We start from the raw sequence: 25,697 nt of genomic DNA, 5'->3' as shown, positions 1-25,697 counted from the left end.
ACCGTCGTAGAGTCCGACTGAATGTTCGACGCCCACCATGAATGTCTGCATGTTCGACGACCACACTTGTGGTCCACGTTTCTACGGTCGAAGTTTCTACGACCGCCTCAAGTATTACTCCCTCGCGGTCAGTGTTTTGTGTTTCACTGACGTTTGTAAAGTCGAGCCGCTCTTACAGATCCAAGCGTCGCCGGGAAAAACCTCTGAAAAAAAAGTCCACATCACTGTGTTTGTGAAAAGAGATTATGATTCTAACTTCCAGCTCCAGGTGTCCATCGACGCGTCACGTTTGTTTTACCAGAATATATGAAATACTGTGAATGTGACCATGTTTTAGGATTTTTTAAGATTTGTTTTTTTACCCTGGTGATTCTCATGAAGACATTTTTATCAAGTTGCTGCATGAAGCTTCTAAAACTGCTGTATTGACATCGGCTTCAACGAGTAAAACTCACCATCGCACCTGTCCTTCTTGTTTGTCGCGGAACTGATGATGTCACAGGTTTTTCACCTGATCTGAGCTACACATGGAAACGTATTTAGCTATTTTTATTGTATTATATAATATAAAAAAAACAGTATTTTCTGCAAAATCCTTGAACACATGAACGCACCACGATATGATGAGGATAAGACATTTTGACACTTTTGATCATTTCTATTTTGAAAAGTTACATTTTCTTATTCAATAATTTACATATTAACATTTTAATTGGTTTTATTAAATAATTGAATGCATTCATTTTATTATTGATAATGTTTAATTTCATTTGTTAATAATTATATTGAATAATTTCTATATTAACATTTGAATTGATTTTAATGAATAATTAAATGCAATTATTTATATATTAAAGGTTGATTCTTTTTTAAATCACTTATTTAAACGGTTACAACTATTTAAAAGTGAATGTTTATAAAATAAATACAGTTTATTTTAATGACAGTTTAATTCCAATTATTCATGCTCTAAAGTAAATACTTCAATCAATTCGTTTTTCTTTTAAATGTAATAATAAAAACGTATGTTTAATAGTGTCACTAGAAAATATTGAATTTAAAGGTTAATTAAAAAAAATAATACTGGAATTACAATATCGAACTTTTTGTCTAAAGAATACTCACATTTTAATTAAATTATTTTGAAAAAAATACCTTTCAAAATAGAAATTATTAAGAATAAATAATTATAAAAAACAATGCAACGCTTAAAATAAATTCAAACGTTCAATATTGTGACTTCTAGCACAAAAACACGCTTGACAAACTATCTCCACTAGGGGGCAGTCTCCTCCCGTCCTTTAACCACTTGGGGGGCGCGTGCAGCTGTGAGGCTCGGGGGGGCGGCGCCACATAATGACCGACAGGTGTCGCGACCAATCAGAGGAACGTCTGCAAAAGAGTGCGGGGGCGGGGCCTCGGCAGAAAAGCGTCCAGTGAGGTGAAGCAGCGACAGAAGGTGTCGAGAGTTCTCAGATGAATGAAGTTCTGCCTCTTCAAGGGTCGTCCTGAGATGGACCTGCCGCGTCAACCCGCGTCCTGCTCGCTCGCAGGAGTTCTGGACTCGCTGTAAATGGACTGTCAGCTCCGTCACTGGACTTTTCCTACTTGGACTTACTTTTTTGGGGGTTTTTTTGGTTTTTTTTGGTGACATAAAAAGCGTTCGAACCGCCGGACTTTTTTTGAGCCAAAATGGGGAACGTGGAGAGTGTGGACGGACAGTCGGAGATGAAGCATCACATCATGCCTCTCAAGGTTCCGATGCCGGACCCGACCGAGCTGGAGGAGAGGTTCGCTCTCGTCCTGGTGAGTTCCCGCACCCCTAAAAAAAAAGTTCCGAGTGAGAGGAAGAGTGTTGTTGTTCTGGACAGATGTTTGTTTGTGTTTACATTCCTCTCACTTCGGGTCCATTCTGAGTGGTTCTGACCCGCCCCCTCATCCTGCCCCCCTACCCTCGCCCCCCTTCATGCTTCTTTTGTCTCAAGTCAGCCTTTGACTGAGACAATATAATTGTTTTAGACAAAACAATCACTTAAATGTCTTTCGTTCTCACAAACTATATAATATAAGTTTAATGTCTTAAAGTTGGTCAATAATGGATCAGATCACAGAAAAGAATAGAAAAGTCTTTTCTCTGCATTGTGACAGTAGAACTCTGACGTCAGACTTTTTGTCTCTATTTGTGTCTATCAATAATTCTAGTCCCTCATGTTGGACCATCATCATCTTCATCATCATCATCATCATCATCATCATCATCATCATCATCATCATCATCATCATCATCATCATCATCATATACAGTTCATATTGTTTACATTAACTACCAAAGACACACGTTATTTATCCAAATATACATCAAATATGAAAACATCTGTGTTTACAATAGTTAAAATACTTAAATACTGACTTGTTTTCACCCACAACAATGTGTTTTTTTGAGTGTTTCTGCTGCAGGTCAAATATCTAAAACAACATATTTTGAATTCCCGCCCACAGACCCCCCCCCCCCTTGACTTGTCGTCTATTAAGCATCTTTTTTTGTCGACGCCCACTTCTTGAAATTCTGGAGCTGAGTCAGAGGAATGTTCCAGCGTCGGGTGCATTAGCATTGGTACGAAATCTGTGGGCGAAGAAAGTTCCAGTGACGTACCCGAGAGGTGAAGCTGCAAGTTTGGAAAAATAAAAAACATTCTATTTTTATGCTTTTTATGGTTCGGTCGTGGGAACCAGAGACGGCGAAGGAGTTTGGTTTCCGTCGCTCTGTGGTCGAAGGTTCGACGCAGAAGCTCAGATTCGCAGTGTCAGCGTTGAGTGATTCGAGGAGGAAAATGAAAGGGTAATTGACACAAAAATGTTGGTGGACAAGGCCGCGGTCTCTGGATCGACCATTTTTAAAATTTGATACATTTGTTATATTGTGTTAAAACCATAATTCGTCATGATTTTGTGTAGACTTGTCGTCAAAAACCCGCTTTTTGTGAGGAAACCTGTACGTCCCGATGTGAGCGTCAACACGCCTCTGAACAGTTTGTAGCTTGAGGATGTTTTCACACACTCAACCGCCACTATAACACACACACACACACACACACACACACACACACACACACACACACACACACACACACACACACACACACACACACACACACACACCAGTAGACATTCCAACATCACAGCAACAGTTGCAAAGTTTCACGCTGCACTCAGCTGCACAGGAAACAGTTCAGGTCCAAGTCTCGACCGCAAACTCATCAGCAGCTGAGATGAAACAAACTTGATCCAGCAATAGTGGTGTGTACTGGCAAGAGTCTGGTATCACGATACAAGGGGAACGATACTAATATTGTGATGCTGTAGTAACAAGTATATATGTGTAGTATTGTCGAAGTACTTGACCCTGATGTTGCAGAATTTACAGACCACATGAATCTTGACGAAGTTGTAACTGCTTTCATTTGTTTTTAGAACCAAAATATGTCCAAACATCAGCTTTAAAAAGCTGCTGGAGTCACTGTATCCTCTCGTCCTCAGTCATCGTCGGAATTTACAGACCACATGACTCTTGACGAAGTCGCAACTGCTTTCATTTGTTTCCAAACCAAAAATATGTCCAAACATCAGCTTTAAAAAAGCTGCTGGAGTCCACTGTATCCTCTCGTCCTCAGTCAGCGCCAGGTTCTCACGGGATTTCATTGTTCCTTGTAGTTAGTTAAAAAAAATGGTGTATTTATTATATTTATTTTATTGATGCACAGTTTATTGAAATATAAAACATAAAATAACTATAATTTGAAAATATCTACACAGTACAGCAGAGAAAAGAAAATCTTGATATTTTCTTACACCCCATAACCAGCTGCTGGATCGGACACTGTTTTTGAGGTCCATCACGTGGACCTCCTCGTGTTGCTGCTGCAGAAACAACGACTGCTGCATCATCAAACATTTGGGATAAATGTAGGTTTTATTCTCCAACTCCGGCCGCTCAGGAACCTCCTCCGGTGACTCATCCCACTTTCCCGTCAACTCTCGCGTCGCGCTGCCAGAGCCGGTCCACGTCGGTCCTGTCATTAAGTCCGGCCCGAGCGCAGGAAGAAGAAGTTCTGCTGGCAGCACGTAGACTCAACACTGGACCAGAGGCGACTCCACCCGGGGGCCCGGTCCGGATAAACTTCCTCCCCCCTGGCTTCAGTTTTTTCTTATCAGACAATGGAGTTCTCTCTGGAGATAATGACATCATCAGCATTGTCCTCCCAAAGCCTCGTAGAACCTGTGGAGAGTCATCTGGATCCAGAGGCCCGGTCGTGATGTCATCATCGGCACTGATGACTTGAACAGTAGTCTGAGGGGGCGGACCAGACTCTAGCTCATAAACCCCAGAACCAGAACTGCAGCATGTGCTGGAGTCGTCGTCCCACGGTGTCGGTTCTGATTCCGAGAGTCCCAAGTCCTTTCTCGTGGACCTTCATCAGACTCCTTAGCTGGTCCCTCCGCTCTGATGGCATGCGATGAAGGTACGGGTCGGCGTCGTAGGTGTCGTCCGAACCTCAGATCCTCTTTCAAAGTCGCGACCGCTCCGGATTCCTGCGGTGGAGGGAAGACGGGGGCTGCTGGAGAAATTCCCTCTCAACTGGCCGACGGCCACCGTTCTTCTGCTCAACCGCTTTACCAGCCGCACACACACACACACACACACACACACACACACACACGAGGAGCTGCCGCTGGATCGGCTTCATGTCGTGATTGGAGTGAAAACCAGAACCAGATCTCGACATCTGTGGACGCCGGAGCAGCTTTTTTATTAAACGCCCCAAAACACTTTCACTCATTGTCCCGGATTGAAAACGTAATCCCAAAAACCGACGCCCTCTAAACTAAAATTGACGATTTTAAATCTTCACAATCCAGAACCCCTGATGACAAGGGGTCACCTGTGTGTGACACGAGTGTGTCATGAAGCAGCAGAAGTTGCTCAAGTGTAGTCCTCAGGTAGTTGCACATGACTCTCAGGTAGTTGCACATAACTGCGGTTCTAAGACCTTCAGAGGTTCTGCAGGTTTGTGTGGGGGGCCGATGCCGCCTGAGGTCGGTCCAGAGAAGAAACCTTGTGAGTGACCCACACACGTGTGTGTGTGTGTGTGTTCATCTGGCTCTGGAGCAGCTGCAGCAGGTCTGAGGTTCAACGCTGGTTTTTCCTCCTATGGACACAAAGGGGACTCTGTCGGCGGTGTTGTTTCAAGAAGAGGCCTCGTCCCCCCCTTTTGTGTCCTCGGTCTGGATGAGCGGCTCAGTTCCCGTCGCATTCGATTCCCACTGACGACTCGATTCTCCGCTCGTGGCCGGAACATTATGACCACTAGGAGCTTCGGGAGACCAACAGTCACGGTTGAGATCTTGACCAGTGTCGGTCCGGTTGTCTGACCTCTGACCTTGTTACGGGCGTACCGTGTCAAACATCACGTCCAGTCCGAGTCAGTGGAGCATTCATCTTCCTCTGCATTCCTGACATTCCCGACCTTGACCGTGCTCTAGCTGCCGCGATGCTCCAAACAGGAACATCCGCTTCTCCGGAGCCAAGATATCGGAATGATGGGTCGTTTTCCTGACGTTTGTTTGTTTCCTCCCTGGTGCTCGGTTGTGTTTGGCTCTTGAGGGGACCGTGGTCAAGGTCAGTAGAGCCTCGGCAGAGTGACCCTTTGACCCCTCGTTAAAAAAGAAGTAACAAAAAACACAGTTAGGACAAAGTTTTCGACATTTGTTTTTGGATATAAGGTACGTCTCAGCACAAAGTTATTATAAAGTAGTTTTGTTTCTTTATAATTCAATAAAAAACACAGTTTTTTTAATCAGAAAAAAGTTACCACTAAATAAATAATGACACAAAAATTATCTTAAATATAGAAATAGCTTTTTTTTTGTTTCAAAACTGTTTTCTTTAAGTAAAACCTTTTTGTGTTTCGTTGATATTATGGGTTTGAAGTTTATTCTTAAATACATTACATACACTTTTTTATTGAAGTGAACAAAGTTTTCAAGTTTTTTGTGTTTAAGTTAAAAATAAGTGTTTTTTTTATTGAAAGAAAACATTGTTTAATTTGAAAATGTGTTATTGATGGAATTCTTTCATTGAAAATATTTAATTATTACTTCTTTTTTTTTAAATATAACAATATAGATACAAAACTACTTTCATCTTGGTCTTGATTTTCAAAATTTCAAAATACATTTCTCTAATTCAAGTCTCTTTTTGAGTCAAAAACATTTGAAGTTGAAGTTTTTTTAATCGAAACTTTTTGTTTTTTGATTTTGAACTTGTTTTAATTATATAATAACGAATCAAAACTACCTTCATAAGGTCCAAACTACAGACCAACACAAAAATAGACACAACACAAGAAGCAGCAACACAACTGTCAAAGAAAAGTAGACGCAGAAGATGTCGAGACGAGATACGAGCGTCGACTCAAGCTTATCAGTGTTTGTTGACTTGTAAACAAACAAACACCTCCTTGTTTATTAGTTCGCTCTGACTTAGGAATGTCACGGACGCCTCATTTACATGTCAATCAGATGTTGGTCCAGAGAGAGAAAACTCCAGAACCTCAGATTCTTAACGCTGCCGCCTGTCATCTTCATCTGCTGAGGAAGTCTTGACTGGCGGTTTCTTGGTCCGGTTTCGACCCCGATCTTTCACCCGCGGTCTTGGCCCAGTCCCGATCCGGGGTTCTGCCGGAACCCTTTTTTCAGGTGGTTTCCGATGTTGAGTCCAGGATGTCGCTGAGCACCGTGACGACAGCGACTCTTCCTGTCTCCTCTCATTGTGTTTCAAAAGTCAAAATCGAACAATGTCCGCTCTGAGTCACAAACGGATGACGTCACTCTGACATCATGTGACGTCCAGGTTTAATGCCGGACCCCTATACCCCCGACCCCCCCTCCGGTGTCACCATCATCCTCCCTGGGGGGTCCAGAAGATCTGTTTTCACTTAAAATAGCTCAAGGAAAAACATTATGGCCGCCGCCGCGTACCGCTGCTGTTTTCTTTGCCTCCTCGCAGCCTCCACTTCCTGCCGGGGATCAGCAGCCCCGTCCAGACCGCCCCGACAGAAGTCTTAACTTAGGGGGGTTATCGTCTTCCCCGTCTGACGCTCCAGCGCCACCCTTTGTTATTACGACCACAAAAGCGGTTTAATGAGCCGTTGGCGCGCCGCGGCGTGTCGTGGCCCGCGAGACGTCGGGAATCGTCGCGGCTGACGTGGATCCGTCGTCGCCGAGTTTTAAACATTTACGTGACGGACTCGCACACGTGCGCGGTTTTGTGTTCTTTTGAGTGTAAACAGTGGTGTTTGGTTTTTTCAGCTGCTGGTTTGATGGTTTGAGTCAAAACACTTCTACTGTGGATTATGGAGATAGAATTGTATTATTGTTTCCTCTGCTTTAAGTAATACTTTTTGTGTTTTTTTTGTCATATTATGGGTAGAACATTTGTTTTAATGTAAGTAAGTAAGTCGTAGTTTTTTGCATCTTTCTAGACCAGGGTCACAAAGTACTTAAACACTCAAGAAACAATATACAGTTAAATTACATGCTTTAAAATACACATTTTGTGTGTGCGTTTGTGTCTTCTCTCTATAGACTATTCTAATAGTTTATTTTAGTGTCTAAACAAGAAGGATCGTCTCGCCTGCAGTTCATACAAAACTCTGCAGCGAGAATTCTGAGCCGCTCTAGTAGAAGAACTCACATTTCTCCGATCCTTAAAACTCTTCACTGGCTGTTTCTTTCAGGATCAATTTTAAAATTCTGGTTCTTACTTTCAGGTTTTCTTTAAAACATTTCATAGTCGTTTTTATTTAAGTTTTTTATTATTATTTTCTTCATGGGGTCAACTTTTTTAAAAATGAATAATGAAAAAACAAAAGTACTTCTATAGTGGATCTGCTGCTGTGTCTTCGCCCTTCACAGAACAAACCTTGTTAGCACATCAGCTATGTTAGCTCTCCATACATGTAGTTTATTGTTTAAAATACGTTCTTTGTGATGTACTCTTGTCACATTTGGGGTCCATTTACAAATTAAAATAACTTACTTACTTAGATAGTAAGTTAGAATTAAGCAGTAAAATGCCAAAAAAAAATTAAAAAAAAGATGACTACTTTCAATACTGTATAAAAGAAAATTAACTTTATTTTTTTTTTTTTTAATTTCTCACTTGTGATGTAAAAAGGCAACAACATCACTGCTGATGTATAAATAGAATTTTAGTTTTTTTTGTATTAAAAAGATTTACATTTGCGAGTTGAACCAAAAATAATGAAAGTATTAAATGGATTAAAAGTACAAATATTTTCTATGATTTTTCTCATAGACTTGTAATCTACATATAACTTCATGTTCTGTAACGAAGAGAAACCACAGTGTTACACGTGGAGCTGTCAATCAAACCGGGGGACTTTTATCTGCAGTTTCTACACAGATAACAAAAGGTCGCAACAAAAGATCGGCCAGTGGGGCGGCGCTCTTGAGCAACACAGCCGTTGTTTCTGTATCTTCGCTGCGACTGTGAAGTTGTTCGACACTCGAGCGTATCGGCTGAAGGGGTGAGGGAGGGTGAGGGAGGGAGGGTGAGGGAGGGAGGCTCCATGACCCGCCTCCATGTGGTCCTCCTGCTGGAGATGTTGGGATAACAAAGATGAAGTCAAGAGAACCTGTTCATCTGGTTCTGCCGTGTGTGTGTTTGAGCTCTTTAAATCACCAGGGGGTAGAAGTGACCCGGCCCACCCACCATTGTCTGAAGGTTCTGAGAGAGAAAAATATCTCCGATGTCAAAAGAATCAGACGTGGTTTTGAGGCCTGTGTAGCAGGGGTTGAGCGTGTGTTCTGGTGTGTGTGTGAGAGGGTCTTCCGGTGGGTTTCCTTCTCTGACAGCTTTGTCCTCCATCTTTGAGCAAACAGGAAGTGAGGGAGAGATGTTATCTCTGTGGGAGAAAGTCAAATGAAATTAACCAAATCAACTTACGGGGCCCGGTTCCCGCTGACCCACATCGTCTGAGCAGAACCAAGCAGGCCGGTCTGTTGTTGGGTCTGAGAGAGAGGGGGGGGGGGGTCTGGTTTCTGAACAGTCGTGTGTGAAGATATCTGAGGTTAAGAGTGTGATTGTGATACGAGGTAAAGAACACCGACGCGTTTCCTCGAGAGACGGCGGTCCAGAGCTCGGCCCGGACCAAACACACCAGACATTCCTGCTGCACATCTGGAACTCCTTCCTCTCTGCGTGGGTTAGAAGCCCCTCGTGAAACATCTGGAGCCTCCTCGTGCGTCTCCTCGTTGTCCATCACCGTCTCCACCTCTAGGTTCAGAACGTCTTCACCGACGCGTCGATTCGCGCCGACAAACGGGACAAAAGTTCCTCCTCCGTGGAAAACTGGCCCCGACTGCGATATTCCACCTCCGAGTCTGAGGGTTGTCGCCATGGTAACAAGTGTTTCCTGCGCCGGTGGGATCTGGAAGTGGTTAGTGGCAGCGAAAAAAAAAAGGTTGTTAGATGATTCCGACGTCTCGGGTCGACAGTGCTGAGTTTTCAAAAGAGCTTTTACGTCGACGACCTCTGCTGCAGGATGAAGGTCACCTCCTGAGGAAGGAGACGCCACGCCAAACAGGAAGTGAGGTCAACTTGGGCGCCGCGAACAGACAGTGATGCTCTGAACACACGTATATCATTGTCAGGATATTGAAAGGTTGAATTTGACATTTGAAATGTTGTAAAACTTTTAATTTTTGATTGGAATGTTGCTGTTAATAAATAAATGTATAAAAGTGGAATAAATGTATTCAATAGTTTATATAGATAAAAATTAAATAAAGTTTATTTAAAAAAAAAACAATAACACTTGTTTACATTTTTTTATTTAATAAAATTTTATAAAATGTATTTAATAATTTAATTTGTATATTGAAGGTTACATTTGTCTTTATTAAATACTTGAATTTAATCATTTGAAAACTGAACTGGTTTGTTTTTTTCCTTCTTAATAATTAAATAAATAAAAAAGAGTTAAACATTTTATAACAACGTTTTTTTTTTATAAACATAGAGTTGGATATTATCATTCTTATAAATGTAAAAATAAATGCTCTAATTTCAACATTTTCTCCATATATTTTTTTAATTCTCCCTAAAATTCCATATACAAATGTAATTTTAACAGTGCAAATGCGAAAAATTGGAATTATAATATAATTTCAATGTGTAAAATAAAAAGTACAATCAATTTTGGCTCAATTTTACCAACATTTATATATTGAATTTTAATAAATATAAATATATGAAAAAATATAATTATTTTGAACATTTATTTTTGAAATATTCTAATACCAATATCAGACTCTGCAAAATCCATACATTAAAAAGAATATTAAATTATTTTAATTCAAGTTTTCGAAAAACAAATTTAACCTTTCAATATGGATTTTATTGAATTATTCAGTTAAGGTTTCAACGTTTTAAATGGTAAATTCAACCATTCAAAATACATATACCGGAGAAATCATAGAGGGTCATTAATCTTTGTCCGTATTAAAATGAAGACGTGATGAGTTTGAGTGACAGGAGAAACCCCTCCTCTGTGCAGAACTCCATGAACCTCCCTCCTGACAAGGCTCGGCTGCTCCGACAGTACGACAACGAGAAGAAGTGGGATCTGATCTGCGACCAGGTGAGCGTTGAGCGTCTCCCTCGTTCCATCACGTGACTCTTGCTCTGGTCCTTCAGGAGAGGTTCGAGGTGAAGAACCCTCCGCACACGTACATCCAGAAGATCCGAGGATACCTGGACCCGGGAGTCACCAGGAAGGTACGAATCATCTCAGTTTTATCTCAAAGTCTTTCCTTAAACGACTCTTGTTTGGGTCGCAGAAGTTCCGCAGGCGAGTTCAGGAGTCGACCAAAGTCCTGCGGGAGCTGGAGATCTCGCTGAGGACCAACCACATCGGGTGAGAACCGGACCTCGCACTCGGACCTCCATCAGTGCCGTCACAATATTGATCGCATTTATACACGTAGAGTTTGATATTTCTTTTATAAATAATTTATAAATAAAGTTTTAAATATTCAATATTTTTGAATTCGTAGCCTTTTAAATTCGATATTAAATGTTGGTATAATAGTTACAATATAGTTGTCTTTTAATCGTGATGAATTGACGCGTCAGTGATTCTATGATGTCACGTGATCGTTTGCGTGTCGCCTGATTGGCCGAAAGTTCCAACAAGTAGCTCTGCACTCTATTGCTTTTGTCTGATGGAACCGTTTTACCAACATTTGATATTGAATTTAAAAGGCAACAAATGAAAACATATATAGAATTTAGAAAAAAAACAACTTTACGAATTATAATATTACAAATAAAAAATAAATCATATATATTTACGATTATTTGATTTTCGTTGATCAAATAATTCAATTAAACACATTCAACCATTCAATATAGAAACTATTGGATGAAATAATTCAATAATACAATATTAAACAATTAAAAAAGCAACATTTTAAATGTAAAATTCAACCTTTCAATCAATGGCACTGATAAACGTCCATATTCTGACCACCATGACCACCTGGAGGTGCCTGGACTCGTGAAGAACTTTAAGGAAGTGAATTGTTGTTTTCCTGTCGAGTTTTCTCGGGCCTCCATTGTCCTCGCTGCCCCCCCGACACTCCTGCTCCTCATCATGCCCAGATGGAAGCTATTGTGCTGCCTGGTCCACTTCCCCCGTGCTGTTGAGCAAAAAAAAAAAAAAAAAAAGCTTTGTTGTCGCAGCCAACAGGAAGGAAGCGCCTCTGATGTGGAGCTCTTCAAGATCAGGAAAACACATGCCTGACTTTCAGTTAAGTCCATGGACCTGCTCCAGAGCCAACCAGGAAAAGTTCTGGACTTATGTGAGGAGGGGTCAGAGGTGCACCTCCCTCCCTTCCTCTTCACCTGCCTCCCCCCGTCTCCCCTGGTCCTGCCTCCGTCCGCCCCTCCCTCACCCACTTCCTCGCTCACCGTCTGACCCAGTTGTGTGTCGTCTGCAGCAGCTTTTCCAGAACTATTCTGGGAACCTTTTACCCAAATCCAGTCCAGACGAGCTGCTGAATGAGGGGGTGGGGGGGTCTATGGAAAAAGTTAGACTTTTCCACTTTTCCTGGGCTCGCCACCTTCTGGGGTCTCTGGTGGTCCTCATGAGAGTTTTTGACGTGTGGCTGATAAACACAAGTGTGGACGTCAACAGAAAACTTGATCGATTCAACTATTCGATCGAGTCACTTTTACTAAGTTATATTTGCTTGTGATGGTTTCAACCATTGCTTTCCATTTAAATCTTTTATAAGATATTTTTCCTTTGGTTATCTTGATGTTATCTTCATCATTTGTGTTTCAACATGTTTTCTATGAAAGTATAGCAGTTTCCTCATAATATTAAATGTTTGAATTTACCATTTCATTTACATTCTTTATATTATGCCAACATTTTTATATTGAAAAAAAATATATGCGTTAAAAAATATTAAATTACAACATTTATTTTTGAATAATTAGAATATATATTTAAAATATTCCTTTTTTTTAATTAATTAATTCAATTATTAAAAAATGCTGAACAAATTCTACATTTTGGTATAGAAACTATGTCATATATTTTTTTGATCAATGCTTAGTAAGTAAGTAAGTAAGTAAGTAATTTGTATTTATATAGGGCTTTTCCAGACCAGGGTCACAAAGCGCTTAAACAATCAAAACAATATTCAATAAAATATATACTTTAAAGATCAAGATAACACTGAGAACACAACGAGCTGGATCAGATCACTGATGGAAGGTCTGACCATGAATAGATCTGAAAGTAAGAACCAGAATTTTAAAGTTGATCCTGAAAGAAACTTGCAGCCAGTGAAGAGTTTTAAGGATCGGGGGAAATGTGAGTTCTTCTACTAGAGCGGGTCAGAATTCTTGCTGCAGAGTTTTGTATGAACTGCAGGCGAGACAGATCCTTCTTGTTTAGACACTAAAATAAAGTGTTACAATAGTCTCAACTAGAAGACACAAACACATGGATTATAAGATCCAGATCATGTTGTGACAACTGAGACTTTTCTCAGTTGAAACAGTTTGTGGTCAGTTTTCTGCAGTTTTGAACAAGAGACATGTCTTTATCAAATACAACACCCAGGTTTCTCAGGCTCAGTTTGATAGACTGACCTAAGTCACCCAAGTACTGACTCAACCCTGGAACCTTATCATCATTTAATGTTTAAAATGTTATTCAATATTACGATGACACTGATAAACTCTTGTCATGAGGAGAAGAAACCGTTGATATTTTTCTAGCATCATATTCCAGGAAGTGTTGAAGAAGCAACAGGACGAGGCGTGATCTCGACCCTCTGACCCGTCCGTCCTGTCCACAGGTGGGTGAGGGAGTTCCTCAACGATGAGAACCGAGGTCTGGACGTGCTGGTGGAGTACCTCTCCTTCGCCCAGTTCGCCGTCATGTGAGTAAAAACCCGCAGGAGGTCCTGCATGTTCTGCTGCTCATCTCCTGCCGGGGGCTTCTTGTCTGTGGCTCAGGTTTGACTTTGAGGGCTTGGAGAATGGCAAGGACAGCTACCTGGACAAGTCCAAGTCATGGAGCAGATCCATAGAGGATCTCCATCACATGGCCCAGCAGCCCTTCTGTAACACTCTGGTCCGCTCCGCTCGCCAGTCTGTGCTCCGGTACGTGCCGCTGCTGCTCTCTGTCGCCCCCTGCTGCTCGTCTTCACAAGCGCTGTGAAAGCTGTCCCTGCAACTTCCGCTTTAGTTCATCAGTCAATGAAACAAACTGTAGAAACAACTTCCCATCATGCACTGCTGATGGTATTAGTCTTGCGTCACCTGACCTCTGACCTCTCGGGTTCAATCAGAACTAGGATGGATCAACTATGAAATATCAGAATATTCAACGTTTTTATTCGTTTGAATATTTTTTTTATCAACATGTTATTTTTATTTAACCTTTTTTTCACATTCAATAGTTTCTATATTGAAAAGTTGGTTCGTTCTTTTTATAATAATAAAATTAGAGTAATATAAAAGTGAATTAATTCTAATTCCAATCATAAAACCATTTTGCTAAATTCTATCATTTTTAATTTGTAGACTTAAAATTGAAATACAAATTTGAAAATCTTGAGTTAAAAAAAGCCATATTTTTAGTTTAGTTAATTAAAATATCAAACTATGTGTAAATATGTATATTTAAAAAATAAAACGACAAGTATAGAAATGATTGAATTAAAATAATACAAAAATAATGAAAAAACAACAACGTTTCAATAGAAATATTCAAAGTTTCAACATTTAAAATGTTAAATACTTTCATAGACGACAGAAACAGGTTAAAAATGGTGACAACAGAACTCTGACCTGCTCTTGTGTCTCAGTCACGGGTCCGTGTCCAGCAACAAGTCCATCAAGAACTCTCGTCTGGTGGGCCAGAAGGACGACGTGCACGTGTGCGTCATGTGTTTGCGCGCCATCATGAACTATCAGGTACGGCGTCACCGCGGCGACGTCTTCCGTCCTCGCTAACCTTCTCCTCTCCTGCAGTACGGCTTCAACATGGTGATGTCTCACGCGCACGCCGTCAACGAGATCGCCCTCAGCCTCAACAACAAGAACTCTCGGTGAGCGCCGGAGACCTGAAGACCCTCTCGCCGGACGACCTTCAGACTCTCCCTTCTGTTCAGGACCAAGGCTCTGGTGCTGGAGCTGCTGGCGGCCGTCTGCCTGGTGCGAGGAGGACACGAGATCATCTTGTCGGCCTTCGATAACTTCAAGGAGGTCGGTGCGGCGTCCTCGTCGGTTCAGACCGGTGGAGCGCCGAGGCATTCCTGCGTCAGATGGGATCCAGACTTCGTTGACGCAAACCTCTGTTTTGTGTCTCAGGTCTGCAAAGAGAAGCATCGCTTCGAGAGACTCATGGATTATTTCCGCAGCGAGGAGGGAAACATAGACTTCATGGTGAGTCCAGGACCAGCAGCCTTAACATTACGACCACCTGTTATACATCATGATACTGTAGTAACAAGTATATATGTGTAGTATTGTCGAGTACTTGACTCTGATGTTGCAGAATTTACAGACCACATGACTCTTGATGAAGTCGTAACTGCTTTCATTTGTTTTTAAACCAAAATATGTTCAAACATCAGCTTTAAAAGCTGCTGGAGTCACTGTATCCTCTCGTCCTCAGTCATTGCCGGAATTTACAGACCACATGACTCTTGACAAAGTCGTAACTGCTTTTCATTTGTTTTTAAACCAAAATATATTCAAACATCAGCTTTAAAAGCTGCTGGAGTCACTGTATCCTCTTGTCCTCAGTCATCGCCGGAATTTACAGACCACATGACTCTTGACGAAGTCGTAGCTGCTTTCATTTGTTTTTTTATAACCAAAATATGTCAAAACATCAGCTTTAAAAGCTGCTGGAGTCACTGTATCCTCTTGTCCTCAGTCATCGCCAGGATCTCGCAGCATTTCATTGTTCCTTTAGCTGCGGAGAATGTAATGAGTGCTGCCATCTAGTGGCTGGAGGTCTAATTGAAACACAAATATGATCAAACATGGTGAATATTCGCATGTTAATTGTAAATAAAATATATATATATATATTTTAAACACATTTTAATTAACTTAAAACCATAAACTAACTATGACAAAATTAAAAATTGAATTAAGTAATCAATTATTTCTGGAAAAATAACATGTTGAATATTGATACAGTATCAGAAGGAAAATATTGCGATATTTATACATATATATCAATTTTCTTAGGTGGCCTGCATGCAGTTCATCAACATCGTGGTCCACTCGGTGGAGGACATGAACTTCCGAGTCCACCTGCAGTACGAGTTCACCAAGCTGGGTCTGGACGACTATCTGGAGGTGAAGAACCAGAGCGGAGACGTTCACCGGTCGCCGGTTCTGATGTTTTTTTTTCGATCACAGAAATGCAAACACACGGAGAGCGACAAGCTGTCGGTGCAGATCCAGGCGTACCTGGACAACGTGTTCGACGTGGGCGGTCTGCTGGAGGACGCCGAGACCAAGAACGCGGCGCTGGAGAAGGTGGACGAGCTGGAGGAGCATCTGTCCCACGTGAGTGCGAGCCCATCCCTGGTCCGGAACCCACCGGCGCGCTCGGGAGTAATCACAGGGTGGAGGTTCTGATCCGGGAACAATCCGGATATTGTTCGTCTGCTGGATCCCACGCTGCAGGTCGTGGGCTGATGACGTCAACTCAGGAATCCCGACACATGTCAGGGGAGGGCGGGAACGTTCCTGGGACTTGAATGTTTTCACTTTTTAGAGCGACGGCTGCTTCTATGCATGCATCGGAATATTGAGTATTTTAATTTTAAATATTGCTACTTTATAGGTGCAAAAGAGAAATTAGGGATTTATGTATTGAAAGCTGGAATTTGTTTTAAATAATTGAATGTTTGTTTCGCACATATAGTTTAACAATCTTATTTAGAAGACACTTTAAGTAAAATTTAATTGAAATTGAATTGAAATTCTTACTTCAATAGTGTAATTTAGAAATACATTTTTTCTTGAATTAAATATTTTCAAATTCTATATAAATAGTTTCAACATGAATATTTTTTTACACATAGTTTGATCATTCAAATAATTTATATTCATAGCCTTTTAAATTCAATATACAAATGCTGCAACTATTATACAAAATATTCGTGATAAAAACATATTTAAAATGTATATATTTATGTTTAAATTAATGTTTAAAAAATGTGAATTCATGGTGGCACTATTATACCAACATTTTTGTATGTAAGGCTACTACGTTAAAACATTTATTTAGAAAATACTTGCTTTTAATATTAGAAAATCAAACTCTATATTTGTATATTTATTATTTTGTTCAAATGTTTAAAAAAATCAATCAACCTTTCAAAATACAAATTATTACATCAACAACAACAATATTTTAGATAAATACATTTGAAACTCAACCTTCAATATTCAGATTCCACTTCCACACTAAGCTCCTGGTCCGTCCCTGCAGGTGTCGGAGAAGCTCCTGGAGACGGAGAACGAGACGGTCATGAAGGTCGCCGACCTGGAGAAGCTGCTGCTGCAGAAAGACAAGGACCTTCAGGTCATCAGGGTGAGAGCTTTCGAACCTTCTTCCTCCTTCTAGTGAAGGCGACGGCGCCTGAGTGTGTGTCGCCCCCTGCAGGACACGTACGAGTCCACCAGCGTGCAGGTGACCACCCTGCGGCGGCTGGTCAAGGAGAAGGACGCCGCCTTCCAGAGACACTTCAACATGGAGCGGCGTCTGCGGGAGCTGGAGCAGCAGGGGACCATCCGGCTCACCAAGAAGCCGGACGGGGACATCGCCATAGAGACGCTCGCCGCCGGGGGGGGCACGGGTCTCGGGGTCCCCCTGGGGGACATCAGTCACCTGTCTTTAGGTCCATCGGCAGGACAAGACCTGGGTTTACCTCCAGCCAGTGAAGCTCCGCCCCCTCCTCCGCCTCCCCCTCCTCCTCCTCCACCCCTCCCTCCAGCCTCAGGTGAGTCTCACTTTGTTCACTAAACTCATCAAACACACGTGGAAACACGGCGGCAGCGCCCCCTGTCGACTGTTAAAGATAAATGAAACTACACTAAACGTATAAATAAATGTGTGAATGTATGTAAAACTGCATAAATAAATAAATACATTTTGGTTTTGTATTATTTTATATACATTTATTTATTTATACATGTTTTACATGGTTTACATTTAGTTATTTAAGTATTTCAACATTTCTTTTGTATTTATACATTTAGCTTTTTTGTTAATATTATATATTATATAATCTATTTCCCACAAAAAAAAATTTGTGTTCAAACAGTAATTTATTTATACATTTATTTATGTATTTATATATATTTGTATTTATTTATAATTATGTCATTAATCATGCTTTATAGTCTGAGCTTCAATGTTGACATAAGTCTGGTGTCTTCCCGTCCTGGGTGCGTCCTCTCGTCAGGTGGCGGTTTAGAGGTTCCAGACAGGAAACAGATGCTCTGGTTTCCTGTGTGTGTCAGATTGATGCTGTGCAACACTCTTATTATCCTCTTTCACTTTGATTGCAGGTCTGAGTCCGGCTCCTCCTCCTCCTCCTCCTCTTCCACCGCTCGCTCCTCCTCTCCCAGACTCCTCTCCCTCCCTCATCTTGAGTGTCGGACTCTCAGGTACGAAGTATCAAATGTGAAGAATTTGACATTTTTCAAGTTCAACAAAAACATATTCAAATAAAAAAGAATATTTAGAGAAAAATGAATAGATAAATTGAATGATTCAGGGTCAGTATTATACGATATCAAAGGATACTGTAGTAACAAGTATATATGTGTAGTATTGTTGAGTACTTGACTCTGGTGTTGTAGTATTTACAGACCACATGACTCTTGACGAAGTCGTAACTGCTTTCATTTGTTTTAAATCAAAATATGTCCAAACATAAAAGCTGCTGGACTGTATCCTCTGGTCCTCAGTCATCACAGAGCTCCTTTAATTGTTCCTTTAGCTGTGGAGGAAGTAATGACTGCTGCCATCTAGGGGCCAGAGGTTTTATTGTAACACAAAAATGAACAAACACCGTGAATATTTGCCCTATTTAATTAAATACAAAATTCTATGTTAAATTGTTTAAAAATATTTTAAACACTCTTCATTGAGATATAAGACATAGAAAACTATGATAACAAAAAGTCAAAAAAAAAATGTTAAATCGATATCTAACTATATCGTAACAAAAATATTGCAATATTTAAGCATATCGATATTTTTTTGGCGCCCCCTGCTGTCAATCACATGTATGGTCATGTGACCCTCTTTCTATCTCAGCCATCAGGATCAAGAGACCCATCAAGACCAAGTTCCGTCTGCCGGTTTTCAACTGGACGGCGCTGAAGCCCAACCAGATCAACGGGACCGTGTTCAACGAGATCGACGACGAGCGCGTGTTGGAGGTGACGACGAGAGTCTCTCAAGGTCGACGCCATCTTGGCTCAACCTTCCCTACTCTGTGCAGGTGCTGGACCTGGAGAGGTTCGAGGAGATGTTCAAGACCCGGGCCCAGGGACCGGTGGTGGATCTGTCCTGCAACAAGACCAAAGTGGCTCAGAAGGCGGTGAACAAGGTCACGCTGCTGGACGCCAACCGCTCCAAGAACCTCGCCATCACTCTGAGGAAGGCCAGCAAGAGTTCCGAGGAAATCTGCAAGGCCATCGAGAAGTACGAGTCCAGAGCCGGGGCGTTAAAGTCTCACCTTCATCATCATCATCTTCCGTCCCACCTCAGGTTCGACCTCAAGGCCCTGCCCGTGGACTTCGTGGAGTGCCTGATGCGTTTCCTGCCCACGGAGTCGGAGGTGAAGGTCCTGCGTCAGTACGAGCGCGAGCGGCGCCCGCTGGACCAGCTGGCCGAGGAGGACCGCTTCATGATGCTGTTCAGCAAGATCGAGAGACTCACGCAGAGGATGAACATCATCACGTTCGTCGGGAACTTTTCCGACAACGTCAACATGCTGACGCCGCAGCTCAACGCCATCATAGCCGCCTCCGCCTCCGTCAAGTCCTCGCCCAAGTTGAAGAGAATGTTGGAGGTGAACGTCGCGGGCGCCGCAGGTGAACGTGTCTCACCTGGTGGTTGATGGTTGGTGTTTGGTTGCAGATCATTCTGGCGCTGGGGAACTACATGAACAGCAGCAAGAGAGGATGTGTGTATGGCTTCAAGCTGCAGAGTCTGGACCTGGTTTGTTCCTCTCCATTGATTCCACTGATTCAAAAATGCTTTCTAATTGAAACTTTTTTCTTTGATTGAAGTCATTTTTTTGTGGTTGGATTATATTATGGGTAGAAAATCCCCCAAAAGTTGTTTTTTTAATTGAAGTGAAAAGAGTTCTTGATTCATTTTATTATTGAAGTGAAAATAGTTTAAAATGGAAGTCTTGAAGTGTAAAACAAAATTAGTTTTTATTTTTGAATTCAAATGTTTTTTAATATTAAAGATACAATCGTATTCGTTTTTTATAGTTAATATAATTTTGAAGACTTAAAGTGAACATAGTTTTAAATAGTTGAAAGTGATTTTTCTAAATATAGATTATTCAAGATAAAATAGTTTCAACATTTTTTTTAAGTTAAGTTAAAAGAGTTGAATACTTTTGTATAATAAAACATAAAATAGTTGTGACGTCATTTTTATTGAAGTGAAAACATTTTTTTTTCTTTTAAATTATAAAATTGAAATCGTTTTTTATTATTTTTTAATTCAAGTAAAAATGGTTTTGAGGTCTTTTTTATTTGAAATATATGATAAATGATAAATATATTATCTGATATCTCATTATATATTTTTGGAAAATAAAATAACAAAACTAAATTCATACACATAAAGCTAAAAAAGGTTTTGATTACAGTGCCACCTACTGGTGTAATATATTCACCATATTAGATGTATATTCGAAAAGAAACCCATCTTATGTTGAGTGTCTGAGACACATCTAAATTACCTTGAAAGTATTTTACCTGAAACATTCTTCAGATGTTTATGCATCTCTGACACGGTTAAATTGGTACAGTTCAGTTTAGCGGCCACCAGGGGGCGCCCTCCCTCTAGCGTCCTCTCAGAGATGTTGTCTTCTTCTCCTCACAGCTGCTGACGACCAAGTCCACCGACAGGAAGATGACGCTGCTCAACTACATCGCTCTGATCGTGAAGGAGAAGTACCCGGAGCTGACCAACTTCCACAACGAGATGCACTTTGTGGAGAAAGCTGCTGCAGGTGAGGCATCGCTCGCCGGACACGTGTGTGTTCAGACTCTGGAGTGTGTGTGTGTGTGTGTGTGTGTGTAGTGTCGCTGGAGAACGTGCTGGTGGACGTGCGCGAGCTGGGTAAAGGGATGGATCTGATCCGCAGAGAGTGCAGTCTTCACGACCACTCGGTCCTCAAGGGCTTCGTCCAGTCCAGCGACGCCCAGCTGGACCGGCTGCAGAAGGACGCCAAGACGGCAGAGGTACTGAGAGGTCCGAACATCATGGCTCGGACCGGTACTGAAGTCTCGTGTCGTCCTCCAGGAGGCCTTCAACAACGTGGTCAACTACTTCGGCGAGAGCTCCAAGACGACTCCGCCCTCCGTCTTCTTTCCCGTCTTCGTTCGCTTCATCAGGGCCTACAAGGTAAGACCCCCCAAGACCCCCCTCGCCAAGGGTCCCGCAGCTCCGCCCACCACAGGATGTGCAGAAGATTCTGAGGTCCAATAACAGGAAACAGCAGCTGCAGCCGAGCCTGTCGGACCTTCGACACTCCTGCCCTTCCTGGGATTGTTCTGTCTTCAGATTTATGAGACGGACAGAAGGAAGCTGCTCTTTGTGTCAGAAAATATCATTATGAATGATCACGATCATTTATTTATGTTGTTTTTTTTATTTATAGTTTTTTTATGGCTTATACCTGTGTGTGAAAACTAAAATAATTTGGATTTTACTTATAATTGTGCAGATATTCACAGTGATGAAGTCAATTTTGGGGTCACAATTAAACACACAGCCACTAGGCGGCAGCCATTACGTTCTTCGCTGCTGAAGGAACAATGAAATCCTGGTGATGACTGAGTACGAGAGGATACAGTGACTCCAGCAGCTTTATAAAGCGGACGTTTGGACATATTTTGGTTTAAATCAAATGAAAGCAGTTACGACTTCGTCAAGAGTCATTTGGTCTGTAAATTCTGCAACACCAGAGTCAAGTACTCGACAATACTACACATTTATACTTGTTACTACAGTATTATACAGTATTGTTGACCCTGTACTGTGGTACATATCATATCGCCAGTTTCTTGCTAACACACAGTAATGTTTCTTTAAATATATATATAAATACGCCGATATATTTTGATATTGTTTATATATGGAAATATTTTATATTATATATCAATATTCAAACAATATATATATATATATATATTTATTTTTGGGCTATTAAATCTTGTTTTTTCATGTTTTTAATAGTTATTTTATGGGTTTTTTAGAAGTTAGTACTAAGTAAAGTCATATTTTAATTCCAATGAACCTGCAAATATTCATGGCGTTTTCACAATATATGTTATTGTCGACCATGACACGTCTTCACCGCTGATGAGTCGTGGTTCATCTCTGCAGGACGCGGTCGAGGAGAACGAGCAGAAGAAGAAGCAGGAGCAGCTGATGAAGGAGAAGCTTCTGGCTCAGGAGGCCAAACAACAGGAACCCAAGGTAGACGAAGATCCAAGAACCTCCTGCGGGTCTCACACCTGACCCTGACTTCCATCCCCCCCCCCCGAGCAGGTCCAGGCCCAGAAGAAGAGGCAGCAGCAGCACGAGCTGATCGCCGAGCTGCGCCGCCGTCAGGCCAAAGACCACCGGCCCGTCTACGAGGGCAAAGACGGCACCATAGAAGACATCATCACAGGTGGGCCAGAAGACTCCGGCAGGAGACCCGGTCCCGGCGCGACGCTGGTCATTTACTGCTGCGCCCCTCTCAAGTGCACCTTGTGCTACGTGGTCCAGACCTGGTCTCCTCTGGACCTCGGATCATGAGGCTTCAGATCCTAGTTCAGTCCAGATGATCCTAACCTTGTGTCTCGCTCCTGCTTAAAAACTCTCAGTAACCATCAGTAATCGTGAGCTAACGTGAGATGCTAACTGGGTGATATAACCTGGTGTTGTTGTCGCACACACACACACACACACACACAGGTATGTGACTGACAGGTGGAGGTGTCTCAGGTGTGTGACTTCTCGCCCTCAGTCCTGAAGAGCGTCCCCTTCACCGCCCGCACTGCTAAACGCGGCTCGCGCTTCTTCTGCGACGCCAACCTCTGTGACGACGCCAGCTGCTAGCCCCTTAACTCAAGGTTGTCCAGGTGTCTTGTCTGACCCCCCCTGACCCCCGACCCCCTCCTCCCAGCATGCTGCACGACCCCTGACCCCCGACTCCCCTTTACTAACTCTGCAGTTTGTGTGTCTCACTCTCATGACGGTCAGCCGAAGCTCTCTGAAGATGTTGTCGTGTGTGTTTACGTGCATGTGTGTGTGTGTGGATTTGAAGGAACGCCACTAGGTGTCGCTGGAACCAACATCTTCACCACGAATCACAGAGTGATTTTCGCGGAGAGTTTTGGCTGAACTTGACACTAACCAGAGTGGTGGTGGTTTTCCTGCTAACATCTCACTCTTCTTCTCCTCCTCCTCCTCCTCCTCCTCCTCCTCCTCCTCCTCCTCCTCCTCCTCCACTCCAGCGGGGATGAAGAGTCTGGACTCTCAGGTCTCCTCGGCTCAGCGAGGGTAAGAACAGGAGCTTCTGATGCTTCTGCTGACAATCCTCAGAGCTCAGTGTCGCCCCCTACAGACAGGCCACCACCATCACATCATCATCATCATCATCATCTGCGTTAACGTCATCATCGTGTGTTGCATGTCGTCCTCTGTGTTTGTTTGGAAGTAGATCAGCGCCGTCAGATTATTGGATTCAACATTTCAAATGATGATTATTGAAATGTTAGTTGTTTTAAAAAAATAATTAATATAAATTATTTCAATGTTATAAATTGATTTATTTTTCATTTAAATTAAAATAGATTTTGACACACATAGTTTGTTATTCTAATTTCAATATTTTTAAAAATAAACTTTTTAAAATCAATATTTGAAAATTTGTAGCCTTTTGAATTCAATGTAAAAAAAAAAAGAATAACGAAATTAGAAGCTTTTAAAAAAATTATACAACATTTCTGGACTGAATTTTAAAGGCTATAAAACTAAAAGAATATTTAATTAAGGAAACATGTTTTTTGAATGAATGGGATTAGAATTTCTTACTCTATGTGTGCAAAAAATATATATAATATATATATAAATATTCCATATTATTTTATTTAATAATAAAAAATATCAAGCTTTCGATAAATCACTTGTTGTATTAAATTATAATATTAATATAATTCAATTCTTACAAAAAAAACAACAACATTTCAATAAAATTTCCATTTGAAATGTAAAATTCAACCGTTCCTTGTTCTAAAGGCACTGATCCACTTCCATATTGTCACGTCATGCTAACTCAGAGGTCACTCTGACCGGTGACCCGGGTCACCACGTGTCTGTGTCGTTGTGTCGTCCTTACCGAGGGGGGGCCACAGAATGAAAAGGTCAACGACGACCCCGTGTGCAGGATGGGCAGAAACCAGGCCAACTAATCGATCACAGATCCTGAAGCCACAGGACTTGTCTTTGACCCTGAAACATTCTGTGGCTCCTGAAGCTTCTCGAGTCCGAGTGTGCTGCTGAACCCGTGTTGAAAACTGTTGACCTCTCCTAACCCCGTCTCCCTCCTCACCCGTCTCCCCCACTCCCAGATCTGAGAAGTCAGCCTTTCCTGCGAGCTGACGCACTGATCCGGAACGGATGGAAGAGACCCTAACCTCTCCTAACACCCCTGACCCCTGCGGAAGACCGGAGAGAGGGACAGCGCCTCCTTGTGTTAGCGGCTAATTTATCTATTTATGAGGACCAGGAGCTGACCCTGGCTGCGGGGGGGAGGTGGGGGGGTGCACCCGGACTGAAGCCAAAGTGGAAGATCTGCTGCTGCTTCACTCGCCATAAGAGACTTGAATTGAACCACTGAGGGAGACACGACTGTCGGTTTGTCCAGGTCCAGATCAGAAGTCTGAAAAATGTTCGACCGATTGACAGCTGTCACGTGTCAATCAGCAGGCTATCAAAGCCACTTTCAGTGGATCTGCAGCGGCGCCAAGATCCCCCTTAAAACCCCACAACTTCCTACTCCATAGTCCTTGTTGTTCACGGTTGTAGATCTCTGATGACGAGGGAGGACGACAGGTGTCAACGCGCTTCACACTATGATTGATTGACAGGTCAGTGTGAAGTTGCTCGTCAACAGAATTGAATGAATTCATCGATGAATGTTCTGGAACGTGCCTTTTCTCGTGTATCAGCGTCATTGTTGTCTGGACGTGCCTTGTTTGTCGTCGACGTGCAAAAGCAAACCTGAAGAAAAGTGAATGTCTAAGAGTGAATGTTGTGACGAGCTCTCGGTCTCACCGAGGGTGACGTTGAGTGTTGAGGGACCAAAAGAAACCACGTGGCTGCTCCTGAACAGGCCAGTGACGCCGACACTATTTCCACTTTTATATCTATGTACAATTGTTTCTCTTGACTGGAAGATTGTTGGATTAAAATCACATCAGTGTGACATGTTTTTTTATTTCTACTCCAGAAATAACTATTTATTATAAGAGATATTGGTTTATATACGTTTAATCTTCCCTCATTGTTTCATCATTTCAATAGAAACAGATTAAACATGGTTTGTACAGGGACAAACAAATGATGATAATGAAATATTAACAAAAATAATTTGCGCAAAATAAATACAACATGATACATATACATATACACATGTTACAAGACTATAAACACTAAGTGGCGCATAAAGTACTGTGAATGTCATGAGGTGCCTTTCACCCTAAAAAGTGCATTATATTGTTTATAATCATTATGCAACTAAAAGAGATGCGA

At 41.8% G+C, this 25,697-nt stretch overlaps 1 protein-coding gene across 5 annotated transcripts; it reads left to right on the top strand.

Moving 5' to 3' along the window:
• Positions 1-1,476: 1,476 nt before the first annotated feature.
• On the top strand, positions 1,477-25,371 carry fmnl3 (formin-like 3). 5 transcript variants are annotated; one of them, XR_015709370.1, is made up of 27 exons: positions 1,477-1,806; positions 10,641-10,724; positions 10,781-10,861; positions 10,924-11,000; positions 13,459-13,542; positions 13,619-13,765; positions 14,473-14,581; positions 14,639-14,715; positions 14,779-14,872; positions 14,978-15,052; positions 15,869-15,979; positions 16,043-16,192; positions 17,124-17,225; positions 17,298-17,634; positions 18,206-18,304; positions 18,960-19,084; positions 19,147-19,349; positions 19,416-19,719; positions 19,788-19,868; positions 20,772-20,901; positions 20,973-21,133; positions 21,195-21,296; positions 22,281-22,373; positions 22,446-22,569; positions 22,909-23,014; positions 23,399-23,444; positions 24,515-25,371. XR_015709370.1 is itself a non-coding variant. In XM_087780989.1 (26 exons), the coding sequence occupies exons 1-26, from the start codon at positions 1,693-1,695 to the stop codon at positions 24,543-24,545; spliced, it is 3,141 nt and encodes a 1,046-aa protein (XP_087637115.1). In that variant the 5' UTR covers positions 1,477-1,692; the 3' UTR covers positions 24,546-25,371. The 5 variants fall into 5 exon arrangements, 4 of the variants coding, with proteins under 4 accessions (XP_087637115.1, XP_087637114.1, XP_087637117.1 ...); XM_087780989.1 differs by lacking the exon at positions 22,909-23,014; XM_087780988.1 differs by lacking the exon at positions 23,399-23,444.
• The last annotated feature ends 326 nt before the right edge of the window (positions 25,372-25,697 follow it).

Source organism: Callionymus lyra, chromosome 19 (assembly GCF_982586985.1).
Source record: "Callionymus lyra chromosome 19, fCalLyr1.hap1.1, whole genome shotgun sequence".
Lineage (NCBI taxonomy): Eukaryota > Metazoa > Chordata > Actinopteri > Syngnathiformes > Callionymidae > Callionymus > Callionymus lyra.
The sequence above is the reverse complement of the archived record's forward strand: the minus strand, read 5'-3'. Positions and strand labels throughout refer to the sequence as shown.

Bases quoted from the DNA above. Each gene is read 5' to 3' on its own strand.
- fmnl3 (XM_087780988.1), top strand. From the start codon at position 1,693: ATGGGGAACGTGGAGAGTGTGGACGGACAGTCGGAGATGAAGCATCAC. The intron at 15,980-16,042 runs GTGAAGAACCAG...TTTCGATCACAG, and splicing joins GTCTGGACGACTATCTGGAG to AAATGCAAACACACGGAGAG. The intron at 22,570-22,908 runs GTGGGCCAGAAG...TCTCGCCCTCAG, and splicing joins CATAGAAGACATCATCACAG to TCCTGAAGAGCGTCCCCTTC.